Here is a 21,258-nt window from a genome sequence, read left to right as displayed (position 1 = left end):
AGGAAGTGAGTAAAGGAATACATTGTTTGGTTCAAGTACTTTGTGTGTACACCAAAGATAAAATACTTTTGGAGCAAAGTTATTCATCCATCTTGCTACACTCCAGAAACACATTTTTGCAAACATGAAAAAAATCTCATACCATTATGATGACACTGAACGGGAAGTAAACTTCACTTAACTCCTATGCAAGATGTCGTGTCTTTTTGTTTCCTTTTTAAAAAATCCTGTAGCTTCAGAACTGTCCTTCACATCATCTTCTTTAGTATTTATTTTAAGCCATTGAATAAAATGCACTAGCAAGAAAGACAAGACATACAAAAGGCTATTTAACTAGAGAGGGAGCTTCATCACAATGCAAGACAGAACAACTCCCTTCACAATACTTTAGTGAAAAACACACAGGGAACAGAGTGGCTTTAGGAAAAGATTAAAGAAAGAATATGAAGTACGCAGGCTTGTGAAGTAAGAGGGAAAATACCCGTAAAGCCAGAGATGAGCCCAGTTTCTTCCTTCCCACCCCTCTGCACAGTATCTTATCATATCAAATGCAAAATTTAAGTATTTCATAAAGGCTGCAGCCTCTCTTAACCCTGTATCTGTTCTGCTGCTCTACTCAGCCAAGAGCATGCACCTCCCCAAACCACATATGATTAACAAGAAATAAAGTGTTCTAGTAACCACAGTATCTTTACTACCTCTATTACCCCACTTCAAGTCTTTGAAATAAATTTTTTCTCCCATCAATTATTTCCTAGCATCTCCAACTCCCATTAGCTACCAAAAATGTCAAAATAATTGTACTAACTTTGGGTCTTTCTTCTACACTTTTCAAACTTTATGCCCCAGTCTTGGGAAATAGATACAGCTTACTCCAATTTGAAAACAGCCTGATCCGTCCAGCACGAATGTCTTCCACGGAACTGAAATCTAAATAGTTTGAAAACATTGCTCACCAAACTTGCCGAACCTATTAAGAAACTGGTTCAATTATTTCCCCTTAAGTGTCCACTTTGACTAATCAGGAAGTGGAGGGTATGAAGCTTTTAACATTGAATTTTCCAATCAGCAGTCTGGTGTTATAGCTTCAAATATCAAGGACAGCACATACTATTAGCATATACAAATATGACAATATTTATTAAACAGCTGCATGATAAGAGTCTGAAAGTTGCAGAAGTCCTTGTTTTATTTTCAAGAAAAACGTTTCAGATGTGGTACAGCAGTGTGTGTTTTATAATGGGTATTTTTCTAATTAAAATTATAGCATAAACATTCTGTACATATTCAAGTATAACAGATGTCCTGAGCCACACACATCTTTATTAACAAAAACTCAATTAACTCTAAGTTTAATAGTTATTAGACTTCCTTGTCCTCTTCATACAAGATTTAACTTACTAGTAAAGTACAGAGCAAGGAGAGAAAACCTAAACAAGCCAGTCTTTCGGGCATTACAGCTACTAGCCTACACTATGCAGTTTTTGAGCTGAACTATGCTGTACCTTCCAAAGAGTGCCACAGTAGTGATGGAAAATAAAAACCAAACTAGATTTGTTGGGAGACATCCTAGTGAGTGCAGTCACCTAAATAAACTGGAAAGGAAAGTTAGTTCCTCTAACCAAAAAACTAAGGGCAAGTCTTCTGTACTTAGTAGCAGGTAGTTTCCAACTACTACATGTATTTATCCAAAGCTCCTACCTCTGAGTATGTCACTATTTCAAGCCCTTTCTCTTACACAAATACCTCAGAAGGTACAGGGACAGAGTACAATTATTAGTCTCACTCTAATACCTGTGCAGGCCATTTTCGTGTTAGAATTCACCACATCAAACTTCAGAAGATAGTAAAAAATACCGATGATTGCATCTGTTCATCTAGACAATTTAAAACCTGACACTTTGAACTATTACTAGCTGAGAGCAGTAAAAGTGTTCAAGTTCTGCTGAAGTAACCTGAAATTAGATCAGCTTTTCTCCACTCTCCCACCACAAACGCTACTCCAGTCTATGCAAGCATAAAGAACAAAGCAGCTTAGATTACAGCCAGTCACAAATGTGTATTAAAACTCTTTCCACCTCAATTCTGGGCCACCAAGCTACATCTCCAAAAACACAGTAAATGCACACCAAGAAGAGGTGCAACTCTAGTTCGTTGCCATCACCTGGAATATCAGTAAGTGGTAACAAACCACCTTGATTTTGGATGTGCCTTAACTTGACTAAACTTCAACATCTCAGACCCCTTCCAGCACCTAAAGGGGGGCTTACAGGAAAGATGGGGAGAGACTCTTCAGTAGGGCCTGTTGTGATAGGACAAGGGGTAACGGTTTTAAAATAGAGGGAAGTAGGTTTAGATTAGACATCAGGAAAAAAATTTTTACATGAGGGTGGTGGCACACTAGAACAGGTTGCTGAGGGAGGTGGTGGATGCCCCATCCCTGGAAACATTCCAGGCCAGGTTGGCCGGGGCTCTGAGCAACCTGATCTGGTTGGGGATGTCCTTGCTCCCTGCAGGGGGGTTGGGCTGAATGGGCTTTGAAGGTCCCTTCCAACCCTAACTATTCTACAATTCTATAAATCACTATAGTCTATTCTAAGTTGAGCTTCTGCTCCTAGGCGCCACAGGTCTGGACTTCCTACTTTTGATACTGTCAAGAGAAAGACCAAACCCTTCCGAAGCAGGCTTCTTTAACAAGTTAGATAATACACAAAGCAAAGAAAGGAGCTTACAAGCCCCAACTCAGCTATGTCTCACACAAGCTACTTGAGAATCAGAGGTAATACAGTAGCTTACACCTCTCCACTTGTCACACTCAGTGACCTCAGAGCAACATTCACGAGTCAATAGGCAGAAAACCCTGGGTTCCTGAATTCCTTGCCTCAGCTGTCAAAAGCTTAAGTGTGCAGAGTTAACATCTTTCAAACACCTTTCCTTAAGGGAACTAAGCAAGGAGATCCCCGTGGGAGCAACTACCTATCATGGTACAGCTATAACATTTATGACAATACAGCTAGAGTCAGTGGTATAAAAACTGAACACTTACATATACTTTTGCGCTTTGTTTTTTCTCCTTCTGTTAGCCTTTAGCTGGCAATGAGGTATTTTAGACCAAAGTTAAGCATTTGAAGAACTCCAATCAAAAAATGATCCAAAAAAGACAGTAAAAAGCAGCTGTCCCTTCGCTTTAAAAAAAACCAAACAAATAAAAAACAACTACTAAAAAAAAGAGATCCCATTAGTGTTGACAGTATTTCCAGGAATAGGCCCTGTCCTTTCCCTAAAACTAAGATTAAAGATTGGTTCTTTCAAACTGATTTATTTTCCCAGGACAGTCTATCTTCTTTCACTATGTCAGTAGCGCCACGAAATTGTACTTGTTTACTCTATGAAGGTATGCAGACAGACATTCGCACTGAACCAGAGTTCAGCAAAAGACTACAAGTACTCTTGATGAGGACTATGAAACTACAGCTTTCCACCTGTCAGTGTAAAAGCTGTGTTACAGCAAACACACAAAAGCAAGATTATTTTTGTCTAAAGTACTTCCATATTTTAGACATAGTTGGACTTAAAATATTCACTGCTACGTGAAGTGCAGAGACCTAGTGTTGAGAAAAACAGTTGGAAAGGACTGTTTCCATAAGCCATGGGTGCTTAATCATTTGCAAGACCTGAAGGCAGGCAATAGTCTTAAACTTGTGATGAAATTAAATCTTGAAACTCTAATTCAGTAATGACAGGACATCCGTAGATTCCAGAAGTGAAAGATTTGGCTTTTTGACGGCAGGACTCGGGACACTTGCTACTATTTCCAGGCTTATAAAAGAGAGGTCATTCATTATTTTATTTTTGTTTTGTTAAATCCAAAACTATTTAAGCAATTACTTGCTATTAAGTAGCACACAAATAGAATACATTATGAGTTTAGTGCAAAGTATTCATAATGATGAACAGACTATTACCCATAGAAGGAAACTACAAAATAAGATGAAAGCTTTATTACTGTTACAGTCTTGCTTATTTCAATATAACAACCCAGGTGACATGGCTATCTAAAGCCTCAGCTGTTTTCTCAAACTCCCACTACCAAAACTTAGAAGTTCCCTTTCCCCTCCTACTTCCTTCCTCCAAAATAGTAAGTATGCATCAAAAATATGGATTAGTAAATTATTCTACTGAGACACTTGCAATGCTGTGAAGTACAATAACCCCAAGCAGCATGGAGATCCTATACCTCAGTACTAAAAACAAGAAGTTTTGCTAAAAGCCCTTGTCAGCTGACTTAAGCACTAGTGACTGCAAGTTCAGTTACTCAGAGTGACACTAGGGGGGAATAGCAGGGGTGGAAAAGGAACCAATGTTGAGGTATATATACACCATTACGGAGTAACTGAGAATTCTCCAGTGCTTTTGTACAAAAGGTATTTATCTGGAATACCCTATCTATCCCATCACACTTGGCTTTAGTCAAGAGAGATGAATTCCAGTTGAAAGAACAGTAGAGCATTCTTACAGGAGGTGACTAGTAACGCCTGTATTATTTAGCCTGGCAACAAAGATGTTACAAATGCTTTCTGTAAGGGTCACAGGTAGAACACCAAGGGAAGAAAATTACTTAAAATTAGAGGATAGCATTGATACAGTGAGCAGGCAAAACAGTTATGAGAAACTTTCAGCCTCAAAATTAGAGTATCATAAATTTCAAGAAACGACATGCTGAAAGACTCTCCCAGGAGGACAGAAGAATTTAAAAACAAAGTATGGAAACAAAACCAACACATGCACTTAGTTGCTTTTCAGATGGTTGCAAGTTAGAGACTTAAGTGATATACTAACAATATTAGCAGATCACACTTGACATTATGAGGTCTCCTACTAACCTTGTTCCTACATAGTAGTACTTCACTGTCCTTACAGACAACTGACAAATACCATGTGCTGTTGTTCTACCAGGCCAATCAACAGAGAGATGAGACATTTATGTTGCTCAGGACTGAGACTCTCAAGTACAAAACGTACTTTAGAGACTCAGTTTCTAGAAAAGGCTGGTACCTCCACTTTGACGTTTTTGCCAACAAAGTAACTGTAACACCATTCGTGTTATCATAACACCCATTCTTTCTCAGAAGGTAAAAAGTCAGAGCAGACGCTGCAAAGAAGGAAACCTCTATTATCTGCAGTCTGTGAAGCTTTTCTTGTCCTGTCCCACAGTACCTACCGCTGAAACTCTGTTGTGACTAAGGAAAGAAAACTTGTTCCCACACCTTCTGCTGGCAAGGACGTGGGGAGGCAGAAGATAGCTCTCCACAAAGCAAGTTATTGCAGTAAGCAGTGAGTTCCGGGATTTAAAAATAAAAAACCACAAACCATACACCACACTTTTGGATGGGGTTATTCTATGCAGAGGTTGTTTATCCAGCTTGATCCTTCTACTGCTGTGTCACTCTGCGCCCGTATGTTCTTGTTTGATATCTCCCAAATGTGTGTGTGCAGGGGTGGGGGGGTTGGAAATATGCCAGAGTTAATACTTTCAAAAAACATAGGAGTACTATGACAGTGTAACTTTGAGATTTTGTAACTGAGTTAACAACATTCAAGACAATGGATATTTCAGAATGGGTTACAGAAGGGAGAAAGTCAAAACACTAATTTAACTCTGCCATTAGATCAATTAACAGCATCACCTAGTTTTGATATGCCATCTTATCAAGCTGACTTTCCAAATAGCCTGACATAATTTTGCTGAAGGAAAACAATACTCCAAATGTAAAAATCTGTAAAGAAGAAATCATTCCTTAGTTGAATGGGACCAGCTTTTAGATGAAAACACATTAAGCAACTCTGCAATGCACAGCAACCTACTTTTTTTAAATGCTCCAATACCACTAAAACAAGATTAAAATTAATTGCATTAATAGTACAGGTGAGATCTACCAGGGTTTCCGGTAATTTCAAGTGGTCGTGAAACTGCAACAACAAAACAGATGCAACACTAGTTCTTAGCAGTCTGACTGTTCTAAACAAGTGGAGTTGACAGTGTGTTTCTGGTGACACTACCTACAGATGTTGCCAGCAGGAAGCTTAATTAGAATTTCAGTGCAAGACCTCAATCTGATAAAAACCTCAGACTTCATCTGAACAAAATACATGAAGACTTCTGAAAAACAGATGATACAGCTACATTACATTTATTCATTGATTTAAGTTATCTAACAGAAATCTACTTTATTTAAAACTACAAGAATAGTTTTAACAGTTTTTGGCTAAGTCTGTGACAGAGGAAAAAGCTTGATGCACCCAGGGAATATACTTTATTCCCAAAAACCTCTGGAAGCAACAAAGTACAGCAACAAGTGTGTTCATTGCACTGTATTTTGAAAGTGACAGATTGAGATTACTTTGCCTGTTACTTCAGTGGAGTCTCACAGGCAACTTTACATTTAAAAGTGCTCTCAAAAATTAACTCATTACGGCATTTGTATTTACCTCAAGTTTCCAAACACAGTTCTCAGCTTCTAGCTTATTTAAGTTCACCTGCATACAGCATAGTCAAGCCAGAATCTTCAGTGCCCATTCTGCTCCAACTCCAGTTTGGTTTCAGCAGTATGTCGAGAACCCCTAAGCTATTAAGAAAATTTTTAAATTCCCATCCTTACTACTGTGACCATAATGCTTGAGTATTCAAACATTAACGAAAGGCATTTAAGTGGTACCATTCCTTCACATACCAAATTCCTCAAAACGCATCTTTCCTCTTCACAGCTAACCTGGAGAGCTCAGTTTCCACTCTCTCCACGGAGTGTTTAAATTTGCAGATTGAGGTGTGCAATGGCATTACTCTTAACAATGCTTCATCCAATTTTAGTTATAAAAACTGATGAAAGTTTTGAGCTGGAGTCCTGTTATCAAACTGTATACGTAGCCTGTATAAAACATGGCTACGTTCAGCTGCAAGTCTACAAATACCTAAGCTAAATGAGAAACAGAGTATGCAGCAGAACTACATAATCTTAAAAGCTGTCACACAAGAAATGTGAAGAAAGCATATTTGCTATCTTATTTTTGGCAAAGAAATATATCCGTTCCTTTGCCAACCTTTTTGTAACTTAGTAAGGGAATGAAACTAACTTCTTTAATCCATAATCTTATGGTATAATGCAGGTCTTCATTTCTGTTACACGTTTTATTGTAGAAAGCTATCTGCTAAATATATCAGGCAGAATACTACCAGAGTAAGACATGGCAGCAAGTGTTGTCATTACATAAACATGAAAGACACTGTGGAATAGACTGTAGCAGATCTTTAAAGCACAACTTTTTAACAGGTGGAACCCTGGCTTAAAGTTTGCCAGAGTTATGTAGCTTCCTCAACTTTCTTTAAATGAGGTTCAGTTGAAATGGTGTTTTTCTCCAAAAATTCTCTAATTAACTTCAAATCAAGTTGCATTTTTATGCACACCTATGGTATCCCTGCCCCTGTCATCACCTGAATCCATTTATTTTGATTACTGGTGTTACTCAGAGATCTGAAACCTAGCTATGCAGCTTTTTATCAGGTGCTATTCACTCAAGCTTACTCACACAGACTACAATTGTCTGCATGCTCTCATTCAAGTTTGCAATTTCCCACCTTTTCCTCACCCCTTTATAACAGATGAGTTCATCAAGCTATTACAACTGAAACAATTGCAAAAGTCAAAACAACCAAAGTTTTAAAGATAAATTACAGTTCCCAGTCAGTAGCTTGATTATAGTGGGAGTATAACTTCAAAACAAAGAGGAATAGAACATTCTTTCTCTAAGGAAGAAAGAGCTCCAAGTTTATATTCCATATACAGTCTATCAATACGCACCTTAAGTGACTTTCTTCATTAGTTCTCTTTAAATGCATAGCTACCTCTCACCTGCGATCAGAAGGTTCAGTTGCATTGCACACACCTTCCAGGAAGGGACATTCACTAGACTGAAGAAGCTAATTACATAAGGGATTTGACATTAGAAGATACAGAACATTATTAACACGGAAAAGATGCCATCTTCTAGCCCTGATGTTAACCACATCTTAAAATATTATCTTGTCCAAAAATAGACATCTACCACAGATTCATACTCCAAAAGGTATATGATGTAAGGCAGCTTCTTCTCACTAACTCCAGGAGTCAAAGTAAGCATCTAATCTTTATACCAGCACGAAGGATATTTAACACAAGTTCTTTGATTGTTGGCAGGAGAGACAGGGGAGGAGTGTGTGTGCATATGTGTGTGGGGGGTTTTTTTTCCCCCCTTTTCTTTGGGGAGATATTGAGGGAGAGGGAAGGAGGCAGACAGGGGAGATGTTGAAGTCCACCATCACTAGTGTTACTATGCATTGTTTACATCTTTCCTTTTCTGGTGCCTCAACTCATTTATACCGCTCCTAAAAAAGTTCAGGTTAGGTATTATCTTCTGAGTTGATAAAAGTGTATTCTTTTACTTCCACATTTATTTACCTGTACATCTGCTTTTACACTTGAGCAGTCTTGGACTAAGAGAGAAGGTACAAAACAGACTTAAAGCACATAAAAGCCCACAGCACAGACAGAAGATCATTTCTCCTACCCAGAATGGGTAAGACAAACAATAACAAGCTCATAGCAAGGCAAATCAGACAGAAGTTAGACATGGAGAAAGATGAGGGAGCACAAAACAGCATGCATGCTTTCTAAAAGCAAAGATAGCATAAGCCTAGATCTAGTTACCTTGGAGCGTAAGTAGGTACTAGATGACCTATGAAGGTTTGTCCTGGGCCTATTTTTCCTAATGGTGTTACCTTTAGGAACGATCCCTAAAAATCAAAGTAAGTTCTTCATTACAGTTAGTGTTCTGATTAGTAACAACTGACATTAACCATGCTTCAAACACATAACAGTAGTCAGCCACAAATGTGAAGGAGATGCACACTGCTGGTATCAAGTCTAACGCCTGCCTCATGACAAGACAGGCGTCTGAAAGTTTAACACCTTTGTCCCCAAATAACACATGTATATCGGAAAATAACATGTCTGTATTCTTTCACTTCCACCTATACAAAAGTCTAGCAAGTAGTTGCCCTTCTTTATGCTAAGTTTATTGCATAACAACCAAATAAGTAAAAGAAGGGTTGTCAGGAAGAAGTTACTCTGACAGCAGAATAAACATGAAATACACCCTGCCTTTCAGACCTTAAAAAAGCATTCTTGAACAAGGAGTACCAGGGACGTCAGCTTCCATTTTGAAATACCAAATTGCTTCCTATAATTCCAGGTTCACATTCCAGGAGATTACTCAGACCTTTTCATACCTTTTAAGAAGGTCAAATCTTTGCAGTTCAGCATGCACACTTCATCATGGACACTTCATTATAGAATCCTTGTAGTTTCCTCTCCACACATATCTTTGTAGGTTTGTTGGATTTGTTTTTGTTTTTTTTTTTTCCTTTGTTATCACTCAAGAAGATGGAGCTATTTTATCACTAGACTGATCAATGAAAAGCTATTTATTGAAGAGTAGATAAAGTCAAGTGGGGAGCAGGGCCAAGTGACCTCCAGAGGCCCCTTCCAAACCGGCTTACTCTATGACTCGTGTCAAGAGAGGATTTTTGGAGCAACTGAAGGCAGCTATGGCTTGAACACCATTGCTACTACTTCTCATGCCTCTTTAATATTGAAGTCCAGTATTAGATCACTGCGATTAACTTTGCTGATGCACAGCTAACTTTTCCAGTTTTTCCTATGTAAAAGTCTTCATTTCAAAAGTTGACTCTTGCTGTTACACATGGCATTTTCTGCCATATTTGTACAGAGTATGCTCATGAGTCAAGTAGGACTGGCAACAGTCAGTACATTGCAAGACAAGCCTTACTACAGACAGTGACAGTAAACAGATTGGTTATGTGTGCTCGAACCCTGGCTGCCAGACAGAATTAAAGGAGAATATGACTGCATATTTACACAGTTAAGAGTCTACCAACTTGATGAGAAAAAAAAAAACTTTATCACATGGCAGGATTAGCAGAACAATTGCTCGTCAAAACTAATCTTCACACTAAAGTAACCATCACTGGTATCTGAAAGCATGCAGTGGAGAAGCTACATGACTTAGCGCTGTCTTTCATACTGACTGTACACTTGATATCATGTGTAGCTAGAAATTTTCTATTTACAAAAGATTGGTGAATCCACGTTTCAAAGTTAATCATTTTATTAAGAAAGACATCCTGAAACAAGCAGCTACACACAAGCATTGTGTGTGTAGCTTGATCACCAGTGAGAAGCCTGAAAATAGTTTTTCTCCTTGAGAAACACATTATTTAATGTGAATTAAAAAAAAATATCACGAGGAAAAAAAAGAAAGAGTTCATGTGACTCTGTTTTGCAGATACCAGCCTCATGTCCCAAATCAGAGCTTTGCTATGAAAACGCTCAGCGAGAAGTCGGTCCACGTATTGCCATAAATTTGCTGTGATACTATATATAGATCAAATCATTAAGAGGAAATCCAAATTAACTATTACGTCTTCAGAAAAATAAACCCACTGACCCAAAGGCAATCTGTTATCCCACCCAAAAAATTCAGATGCGCTACTACCTTCAGAGTTAGTACCGAATGGGGCAATGACAGCTTGATAAAAAGTTTCCCACTATTAACAATGTCAGAGTCCAAAGTGTTTCACAGGGAGTGTTACTAATTTGACAGGTGACGAATGGGAAGCAGATCATCCAACAGGCCAACGGGAGACCCCAGAAACATTCCAAGTTCAGTTTTCCACAGTGCGGTAGCACATCATGTTGCGCGACTTAGGGATTTGATTATACTTTGTTACAACAATTTAGTCTCAGTGTGCCAGCAGACAGTAGTGTTCTACACAATGTTTACTAATTAACTTATTAGAAAATACAACATGGTGTATATATATATATATATATACACACACACGACTAACATAGTTCTGAGAATCACTTACACTGCAAATTAAGTACAAACATGTAGGTTACTCAAACAATAACTTTCCTACTCATGCTTCAGCTTCATTGCATAGAGACAAAAGGAATTTAGTCAGGTTATCTTCCTGGATTGTCTCAAAGTAAATAACTCTACTTATCCGTGACATAAGGACCCACACAAAACTTCATCATAGCCTCATTCATGATATCAAAGTCAACTGTGTTACATTTTTGCTGAACTGCTGCAGGAGGACTACAGTGCCTCTGTTGCCTATAGCTTTGAGCCTCAAATTTAGGAACGATTTTGCAAGAACAAGTTTTCATTACTTTTTTTTTTCTATAATATTTGCATTCTGGGTTTGAAGAAAACAGTAAAAATGCTATATAAAAAGGAAAATAAAAAATAAACTTGTGCATTGAGAAAGACAGTCCTGATTTAATTTACTGGGAAGATAAAAGTTGTTTCCCTAATGGTCACTTCAGTCTGAAGAACTTTTGCAAGACATCAAAAGACTCCATTTTCATAAGCCTCTTACTCAACAGGTCAGCACTCCTACTGAAGTAGATCTGCTATATTAGTAAGTAGTATTGTCACACTGTGGATGACCTACAGTTTTTCTACTAACAGCAAAGATCTGTTTTGGCTCCTACCTATGGAGCTATCTGGAAAATGAAGAACATTCAGATTTAAAGTGGTCAATTCAAGCTTACTACTCCAAATTTTTTCAGAGAGATGTTGGGGGCTTGGGGGTGGGGCGGGGAATCAGACTACCTATATTTCTAACACAACAACAGGATACACCAAACAATAAAAACTAAAAGTACTCTTCCATTTTAAGATCAAAACCAATGTATATACAGATTAAAGCCATTCACAATCAGCTATATTTCACAAAGAGAGAAACTATTACAAGTTAAAAACACGTAAGTTTCCAAAAAGCAGAAGTATTATTTACATTATTTACTCACCAGAACACTGCTTCTAAACTTCTTAGTTCAAATATAACAGTAATTGTTAAAATATTAGCTGCAAAACCTGAAATACCAATATTTTCATAAATACATTTCAATCAGCATTTATTAAATAGGCTACTAAACAATAGAATGGTATTACAGTTGTTTTTCAAGTATTGCTTTCATGTTTGTTATGAATATTTCCCATTAAGCTAAAAGTTTTTTAAAATATCTATAAACTGAAAACTTAAAAAGTTAAAACTCTGTTTGAGCAGAAATACCAAAAAACACCCCTCTACAGTTAGCAGTCTAGTCTTGGGGGTGGGAGGGAAGAGAGGGAGAACCAGAGAAGAGAATATACCCGAGATAAACAAGAGTAATCACAGCAATGCTTGCTAGCTTTTAAAGTCTTACAAATAAAGTATATCCACAGTAGCAGTTCCCCTAAGAAAAGCCTGCAAAATTAATTTAAATTTAAGTCATTACAATGCCTCTTTCTCATTATGAAGGATGTACTTCATATTCGTCAGGTAACAACTACTCAACTCCTCTTTCTGACAGCCTTTAAAGCATCAGGAAGCTCAGTACTCATAATACGCACAATAGATAGGCTATGGAAGTTATCCTGTTTGAGTAAAGTTTTGTGTTACGGTGTTAGAACCTCTGGATCAATGTCACTTCTCCTGAACAAGGCAGGAGGGGGGGGGGGGCGGGGGGCGCGGGGGGAGAAACACCACGAAGTCTTTTGGAAAAAAACATATTTCAAATTAAAATTATTCCTGGATTGCTAAACATAATAAAACCATCCTCAAAACAAATTGCACACACTCTAAAAATGTTCCCAGGTTGCATGCCAGACTCACAGAATAAATTTAGGCCAGTACCAAGCACTCATTTCTTCCCTGCGACACAATCAGGCCTCACATGCAGGCCTCTCTCTCCAATACAGGCAGGACCTTTGTTCGATACGTCGATGTTTTTCCCCCAAAGCCCTTGACATAACTTTCCATTCTTTCCTCTATTATTTTCCGGCTCACAGTCTAGACTTTCGGGCTCCCGCTCCGTGAAAACCCCAGGCTGTAGAGAAAGCCAGTGCAGTAGGAAGTGGGGGGTGGAAGAAGGAACAATAAAAAAGTTGAACAGCAGGAAGACGGGCCTACAGGTCTGGAGAAAGCCCCGGTACCGGTTTGTTTCCCAGCCCCGGATAAGCGAAGCAGCGACCGGGGGGCGGCTGCCGCCGGTGCCACCAGCACCTCCAAACTTCTGCCGCTCCCCAGCCCCCCCAGCCCGCCGGGGAGGGGAAGGAGGAAGAGCCGGGCAGGAAAGGCAGAACCCAGCGTTTGATCAGCCTCCAAGTACGACGCATTATGCAAGCAAACGCGAGGACCGGACAACTTGTTTCTTAACTGAAAGCAACAAAAACATCAGCTCTAAAGCGTTAACGGCGAAAATAACCCCTCCGGGGATTTTAACCACCCGAACTCCGACCCTACAGCCGCCTCCATTCTCTTCCCACCTTCTTCCTCCCCCCGAAAAGCTTGTGAAATATGGACGTCGGCCGATTATTTAGCATTTTTATCGAGCCAGGCAGGGCGGAAGGGAAGAGGAGTTGCTATTTTTTTTTTCAAGATATTCGATAGTTCCTCCAGAAAGAAAAGGAGAAAAAAAAAAAAAAAAAAGGAAAAGAAATAAAAAAAATACAGAGCCATTAGGGAAAAGGGGGCCAACCGGAGTGGGGGAGGGAGAAGTCGGGGAAGGGCATACGGATCGGCACGGCAGTGTCAACACCGACACTGCCCTTTTGTATCGGCAGCCGGAGAGGGGAGGCCGCGCTCCCCCCCACGCCGGGGCCAGAGGGGACGCCCCCAGCGCGGGCCCCGCTGACTGCCTGGCCATTTTGTCACCTCCGCTTCCACCCCTTCCCCCCTCGGCAAGGGCCCCCTCCCCTCGCCCCACTACACACCCCCGCTCCCCCACTCACCAGCACAGCACCCCGTCGTCCACGTCTTCTCCCCCCCCCCCCCCCCCCCACGCAACAATGCTCCAGGAGGGCGCCTCTCCCCTCCCCCTGCCCCGGGCCCGGGCCGCTCGGCTAACGCCGGGGATCACAACAGGCCCGGCCCCGCAGGCTGCCGAGGGGCCTAGCGCCGCGCCGCGCCCCCCTCCCCGGCGCCCACCCGAAAGAGCGGAGGAGCCCTGGATACCTAGTTTATCCCGATGCGGCCTCCACAGACGCTCCGCGCCCCCCCTCCTCCCGGCAGCAGCCGCCTCTCTTCCCTTCAATTATCAGCTGAAGCCGCAGCACCGACCAGCGCCGCCTCCGCCGCCGAACCCGTTCCAGCGGCGCGAGGGGGAGGTGGGGGGACTACTTTCTCCCGGAGCCGGGGCCTGCGCGGCGCCCCGGGCCCACGGGCGGCCGCGGCCCGTGCCCCGGCTGCCGCCTCGCCGCCTCCCCCACGCCGCCCCCGCCGCGGCCGTGTGCGCGCCCCGCTGCCGGCGCCCCGGCGGGGTCGGCGTTGGGCGGTTAGTATCCCTCCGCCGGGGTCGTCACCTCTGGGTCCGCACGAGTGTCTCCCCTCGGGTGCGGGCGGGGGGCGATGTGCGGGCGGGGCGGGGCCGGGCCGGCAGGGGGAGCGGGGCTCTGCCGGCGGCAGGGGCGACGACCCTGCCCGGCCACCGCGTTCCGAGCGGGCCTGCTTCTTTAAGAGGGGGCCGGGCTCCCGGTGACCCCGCGTGATGTCCGCCTCTTCCTGGTTGCCATAGACACCCCCTTCCAGCGTCCCAAAATGGCCGCCGCGCCGCGGGAGGAGGCGTTCGAGACGCGCGGGCAGGCCGCGGCCCCCGGCCCGGACTGCTGCCAGCTGCTCGTCACCCGGCGGGAGGTGTCTGCCCCGCGGTTCTCTTCCCCTCACCTCACTGGTTCGCCGCTTCCTCCGGCTGGAGCCTGGTCCCGGAGGCAGCAGCGGCTGGGAGGGAGGCCCCGTTCCGCGGGAAGGGCCGTCGAGGAACGGAGGGGCTCGCAGCACCGTGCCGGGGAGGGGCGGAGGTCGCCGATGGATGCCGCTGGGGTGAGTGCTGCTGGTTTGGACTGGGAACGCCTCGCCGCAGCCGTGGGGTGCGGTGTCGGTATGGAGCTGGGGAGTGGGTAAGGGTCTGCTACCAAAAAGGGCTGTTTCCTAGCACAGGTGAAAGTGTCTCTGTACGTGGGAGATTCCTTCTGCCTAGAGTACCCCAAGGAAGGGGCTCTGAGTGAGGACTAGAGGAAAGGAGGAGGAAAAAAAAGATCTTTCAAGACTGTGAGTTAGTAGCCTTGCTGCCCTGGTTTCAGCTGGAGCTAATTTTCTTCCCAGTAGCTGCTGTGTTTTGGATTTGGCATGGGATTTGGTAGGTGAAGAATACACCGATGTCACTAGTCATTGCTAAGAGATCAAGGACTTTTTCCAGCTTCCCAGGTTTTGCTAAAGCATGGGTGCAAGAAGCTGGGAGGGGTATAGCCAGTACCACTGACCCAAACTGGCCAAAGGAAGTATTCCATACCATATCAGAGGAGCTGGCTGATGGACAGCTCTCTGGCTTTCTCTCATTCTGTGGTCACTGCTGAGGACAGGCTGTATCGGTTGTTGGGCAGTGAGAAATATTCCATTGTTTGTTTTGTATATTTTATTATTATTATTAACATTATTTTTATGTATGTTATTTTCATTACCTCTTGCTTTGCTGTTTTAGTAAACTGTATTTACTTATTAAACCCACAAGTTAATCTTTCTTTCGGATTCTTTCCCCCATCTTCCCAGGGAGTGTGGGGGGGGAGCGAGCGGCTGCGTGGTACTTGGCTGCCGACTGCTGTTAAGCTACAACACTTGCAAAGAAGTATATACACATCTGTGATTTTGTAGCCTTAAAACAAACCTAAGTCTACTCTCAGAAATGCCTCACAAATAAATGAGATGCTAACTTTTAAAGTAAATAAATAACAAATCCTTAAGTAACATCACAGTATTTCTCTTAAGGAAAGACAAGTTTAGCTTTTAGTTTGTCTTTCCTAAAGACAAGTTTAGCTGCACTCTCAGAGTAACTAGACCTAAGGCAGAGAGAAACAGTAGGCTAACATCTCATTCCCAGAAAATAAAATTAAACTGCCCATCTGGGAATGGGAAGACACTGTATATTTTCCATATGGTACCCAAAGATGTTTACATGTCCTGCCTTATGGCTGTGTGTGTAACTGGCTTTCCGATCAGGGAAATAAGCAGTGCTTATTTCTCTCCTTGAAGAGATTTTTTTTTTTTAAACTTTTTTTTTTTACATATGCTGCAAAATGTGCTATATGAACATTTCTCAGAATAATCTAATAATAATAATTGATGAGGAATATTTGACAGTAAACAAAAGAGACTTCACAAATCTGATTATGAGTTTCTAAGGTTATGAAGTAAAAATGCAAATCTCCCATAATTTTTTTTTCATTTTGACCTATTTTGACTGGGCTGAGTTTGTATGTGTAAGAGATGAACATAGATGATTGTCTCGGGCTGCACATAATGATTTAGTAGTTGTGAAGTTCCAAAAATTTTTTCTGAGAAATTTTTTAAAATATCTTAACGGAACAAAAAAACCCCACATATTTTCAAACTAGAAGGAAGTTTTTATTTTGTGACCAAAACAGTGAATATGTTTTCTTCCAGGGATGCAGCCGTTGTCAGGTTTGTAATGGAGAAATTGGAGGGAGAGAGAGGTGACAAACTGAAGTTCAGCTGCAACTCCAAATGATGTGTGTTCTGTATATTATATGCTCCTTCTTTTGGTCTTTTTGCCAAGATTTTCTTTTTAAATCACCAGTCTTTAGCAGTTTCAGAAGAGGTTTGACTTTCATTCTCCTAAAAAAAATATTTTTTTTTTCAGGTAGAACTGACAACTCAACCTTAAGGGAGCTTTGAGTTCCACCAGAACTGAGAGTGATTACTGTGCTGGCCAATAGCTGGGAAATACATGCTTTTCTGTAACTGATGTCTTAATGGGCCTGTCCCATTGACCTCATGGGAACCGTACCAGTGCTGTGCCTGTTCATGGAATATGTAATTACAGAGTTTTTACCATTCATTTTTGCACTCAGATAATGATAATAAGGAACATCTTGTTCTTATCATCTTCAGGATTTTGGTTCTCAGATCAATTTCCTGTCAAATGTTTCAGGTATCTACTTTTGGTTTTGTTTTCAGCTGCTCAAATATATCCTTAAAACAAACCAAAGTCAGTTAATGTAAACTGTGCGAAAAGCTTTGTAACTGTCAGTGGAAGTAAGTTAAAATTCTTCTGTAACTGTTTATTGTACAAAAGCATTACCAGACAGTTAGTGTCATTAAAAAAAAAAAAAACTGGTTTGGATTATTTGAAAAACTTTTCCTTGATTTTTATGGTAGTAAGATCATTTGAGTATGACACAGTGAATGTATGTATTCGAATATATCACTGTATGCTCTGAAGGTGATGTATCTGATTGCAGCAAAACTTATTGACTTGAACAACCCCGATTGCAGGGCTGTTCAGCCTGGAGAAGAGAAGGCTCTGGGGAGACCTCATAGCGGCCTTCCAAAACCTGAAAGGGGGCTACAGGAAAGACAGGGAAAAACTCTTCAGTAGGGCCTGTTGTGACAGGATGAGGGGTGATGGTTTTAAAACAGAGGGAGGGAGATTCAGATTACATATTAGGAAAAAAATTTTTCCACTGAGGCTGGTGGGACACTGTCCCAGGTTGCCCAGAGAGGTGGTGGGTGCCCCATCCCTGGAAACATTCCAGGCCAGGTTGGCCGGGGCTGTGAGCAACCTGATCTGGTTGGAGATGTCCCTGCTTCTTGCAGGGGGGTTGGACTGGATGGGCTTTGAAGGTCCTTTCGCACCCAAACTGTTCTGTGTTTTTATGAAAACTTTCCAGTTTGATCCCCTTTGAGTTCACTATTGCTGAAAACAACTAACTTCACATAAGTAATCTCTGCAGTTTTAACTGCTGTACACATAAAACTTCTGGGTGCTAGTTAGCCTACCTGCAGGCTATGGAGTCTCCTGAGGAGAGATCTGTGTCAAAAAGAGTAATTGAAGGTATATGCCTCACTGATGTGCCTGGTTGTGTGTCGTGTGAAATATATTTAGCCATACTGTGGTAGCATCTAGGAGGCCTAGTTGTTGATTCATGTTCCCAGTGTGCTGTTTTGCAATCTCCTAATAATTGTCATTGCCTGAAACACCTTACAGTCTGAGTTTCCAGCCTTGCATATAGTTAAATGAATGCTGAGATTTGCTACTACCCATTCTTCAAAGTCAACGGTTTCAAAACAGTCCCTTGTTTTTCTCTAAAAAGAAAAAGGGAGCTCGTGGCTGCATGGTGGGTTTCTATGAAGATGCCCCTATTTCTGTGTGTGTGTGTTGCCGTACTTTGAATTGTCTACTTGTGCTTTACATGAACAGGTAAATTCAGCGCCTTCAGGATGAAGTTATTAATTTCCTGGGCAGCTCCAGAGTTAGTATACTGGTGGTCATGGGCAGGATTTTCAGGTATCAACTGACTATCAAGTCAAACTGTCATAGAACCAGAAACCCTCTACAAATACATAAGATCTTAAGAATGTGTTCAGGTAAAAAAATTTGGTTGGCCAAGGAGGCCGTATCTGGGGGGAAGAGGAAGTCCACGGCAGCAGGCTTTGTCTTCAAACAAGTCATGTGACATGTCTGTGGCTTTTGTTTAGCTATTTTCCTTATTCTACGGAATTGATGTCTTTCTTCCATCATGCAAACTGATATGTTAGGGATGTTCTCCAGAAGGCGTTTTTGAAGGGTGCTACTGCTTCGAGATCAGTAGAGTAGGCCCAAACTATTGTATAACTAAAAATAAATTAACTGTAACTGCTGTAAATTAAAAGAAAGGATGCCTCTAAGAGCAGAGTCAAGTATACACTAATAAGTTTGCTGAAGCCAAGTATAGGACAACAGTCCAATAAAAAGGACAAGACAGATAAAAAGAGCACCTACAGTATGATACCACAGGGGCGCATATCCTCAGCGGTAAGCACATAAATTATTTTATTACTGCAAAAATAAATTTGAAAACATTTATTTATTACTTTCAATATTGTCAATTGTAATAATAGCAAGGTATACTTCAGCATGCTTGCTTGTGTTTACCTCAAATCTGGAGAAACTAGGACACCTGGAAAAAGGAAAGCAAGGCCTCCTGCAGGCAGACAAGATATTGGAAGCAGACAAAAGCAGGGGCTACTTTGAACTCATCTGAGCAATCAAATGCAACAGTAGTTGGGGAAAAAAATAGCTAGAGACACAACCACTTCTCTGTGTGGAGGTATTAGTCCAAAATGTGACAAGGAGACCCTGATGGTAATTTTCCGTTTTGCAGCAAGAGACAGCTTCTATCCCAGACACAAATTCACTTTCAATTACATTTCAAAATCCGAGCTGTTATTTGGGACTTTATAAACAAAGGTATTGACTACTCAGTGGCGAGCATGCATTGAGAAGTTAGGAAGGAAAGATTGTCAGCTGGTTTCTGCATAAGCTACTTCAAGGAGGAAGCATAAGGAGAAGGGGTGAGCCTTCTAACTCATTGCAAATAACTCTTCTGAAAGTAAACTCTATAGAGGTACAGATGTGTAAGTGAGTATTCACGGAACACGGTTCGACCAGCTGGATTGTGTCGAAGGAGAGATCGTTTGAACCATCAGTGAAAAGACTCTTTTCAAGTAGCAATCATAACTTTACAAATGCAGGGAAATTATCCCACATAGTTCACCCTGTATGGGCATCTGCCAGTCCTACTGCAGAAATATAAGACTGAAGGAGACTACTTCAGGTCACCAAGTCCTATTCCCTACTGTTTCATCCAGCCACATAACAGATCTTCATAGCATAAATGGGACTTGATGTGTTTCAAAGGTAGTGAGGCTTTTTTCCCTTACTACTTCACACAGAACAACTGCTCCAGATCTTCACTTCTCTGATGGTCAGAAATGCAGTTACACAGACTGATTTACAGCTTATTTTGTGTGTGGATATCTTTTAGTTTGAATGCTGCCCTTGTGTGTAGGTAACAATGTTATATATGTGTGTGTGTATATATAATGTAAAATGTTATATGTCTTTAATAAATATGCCCTCTTGGTAGGTTTTGTTTTGTTTTTCAATCTCTACTTGTGAAACAGACTCTCTACTTCCTGGTCACTTTAGAATTTTTTTGCTGCATTTCTTCCCATTAGAACTTTTATTCCTAATAAGTGTTACGAGTGCCATGTGCAAAGGCATTGTTACTTTCCTGTGTCTTCTGGAAAATCCTGTGTGATTTAAATTTTAGGATTGTATTTAACTTTTTCTACCAAAATCACATTAGTGACTCTTGATCATTCTTTGATCAGTTGTTATTCCAATGTCTTTCTCCTCCTCTGTCAACTTTCAGTTTATAACCTTTTGGTTTATGGCAGAAATTATTTCTCAATGACTGACTTTGCTATTTGCACTTCACAATTTCTTACAATTTCTTTATCCTTTTCTTTTCTCTCTCTTCCCACTCCACTAGCCCCCCCCCCCACCCCGGGAGTGCTTTGAGTAGTTACGAAGGATAAGTTGGTGTACATGTCAGGACGAACATGTTAAACAGAAGAACATGCTTGGCCATAAAGTGTGTACTAAGAATCCTGCAGCAGTGGCTAGTTTCTGTTTTCTGTGAGTGCATGTAATATTACATAGAATGGGAACCTTTTTTGTCTCAGGACTGGCATCAAGGATGGCAACTTATTTAACTTCCTTCTACCTTTCATTGTACATGTTTTTCAATCACTCTTGAAATGCCAAATTAATATTTGATATACCAGTTATAATGTGGCAAGGTTTGTCACAAGGTTTGTATTTGTACAAAGCAAGGAATAAATCATATGGCTTCCAACCTAAGAGGACTTAAGATAGCCGCACAAACAACCTTTCAAGAGAAAATGTCTTATAAATTGTCTAACAGATTATAAGTACAGATTGGAAAAGTGCAAGAGAGGAATCCAGATGGTGGGGTAGTGTAGAAAAGGTTGGTCGCTCACTTTGGTCAAACAAGGAATATAGATGCTTCCCCCGCCAAAAGGAGGCGGGGGAAAAAAATGTCTGGTGCTTAATCTGCTTATAGGACAGTCTGATAACTAGAAGGATGAGGCTGGTAACAAAAGAAACGTAATGGGAAAATGATCCACTGAAAGTGTAATTAATACTAGCATCTGTTCGCCATTTAATGAATGCTGCACTAATCAGAGGATTCTGTCATGTTAGTAAAATGTTTAGCTACTTACATGTAAAG

General features: G+C 41.3%; 2 protein-coding genes across 11 annotated transcripts in view; one reads left to right on the top strand and one right to left on the bottom strand.

Annotated features, from left to right (window-relative positions):
- The window catches only part of TRIP12 (thyroid hormone receptor interactor 12), an 81,431-nt gene extending 66,941 nt beyond the window's left edge, over positions 1 to 14,490 (bottom strand). For 4 of the 10 annotated variants that reach the window (XM_086754209.1, XM_086754210.1, XM_086754212.1 and 1 more), the window contains exon 1: positions 14,123 to 14,359. The gene's annotated coding sequence lies outside the window, so the exon portion shown is untranslated. Of the gene's footprint in view, positions 1 to 5,221; positions 5,437 to 11,933; positions 11,958 to 14,122; positions 14,361 to 14,469 lie in introns of those variants that run through there. The other 6 variants (XM_086754208.1, XM_086754203.1, XM_086754207.1 and 3 more) reach the window with 6 other exon arrangements.
- A 3-nt stretch (positions 14,491 to 14,493) lies between these two features.
- The window catches only part of FBXO36 (F-box protein 36), a 32,063-nt gene continuing 25,298 nt past the window's right edge, over positions 14,494 to 21,258 (top strand). Inside the window, exon 1 of the mRNA XM_086754830.1 lies at positions 14,494 to 14,986. Coding sequence (XP_086610956.1) covers positions 14,705 to 14,986 — 282 coding nt within the window. The 5' untranslated portion in view covers positions 14,494 to 14,704. The remainder of the gene's footprint in view (positions 14,987 to 21,258) is intronic.

The sequence above is a fragment of the Chlamydotis macqueenii genome, chromosome 9 (genome assembly GCF_036417535.1).
Source record: "Chlamydotis macqueenii isolate bChlMac1 chromosome 9, bChlMac1.mat, whole genome shotgun sequence".
NCBI lineage: Eukaryota > Metazoa > Chordata > Aves > Otidiformes > Otididae > Chlamydotis > Chlamydotis macqueenii.
The sequence above is the reverse complement of the archived record's forward strand: the minus strand, read 5'-3'. Positions and strand labels throughout refer to the sequence as shown.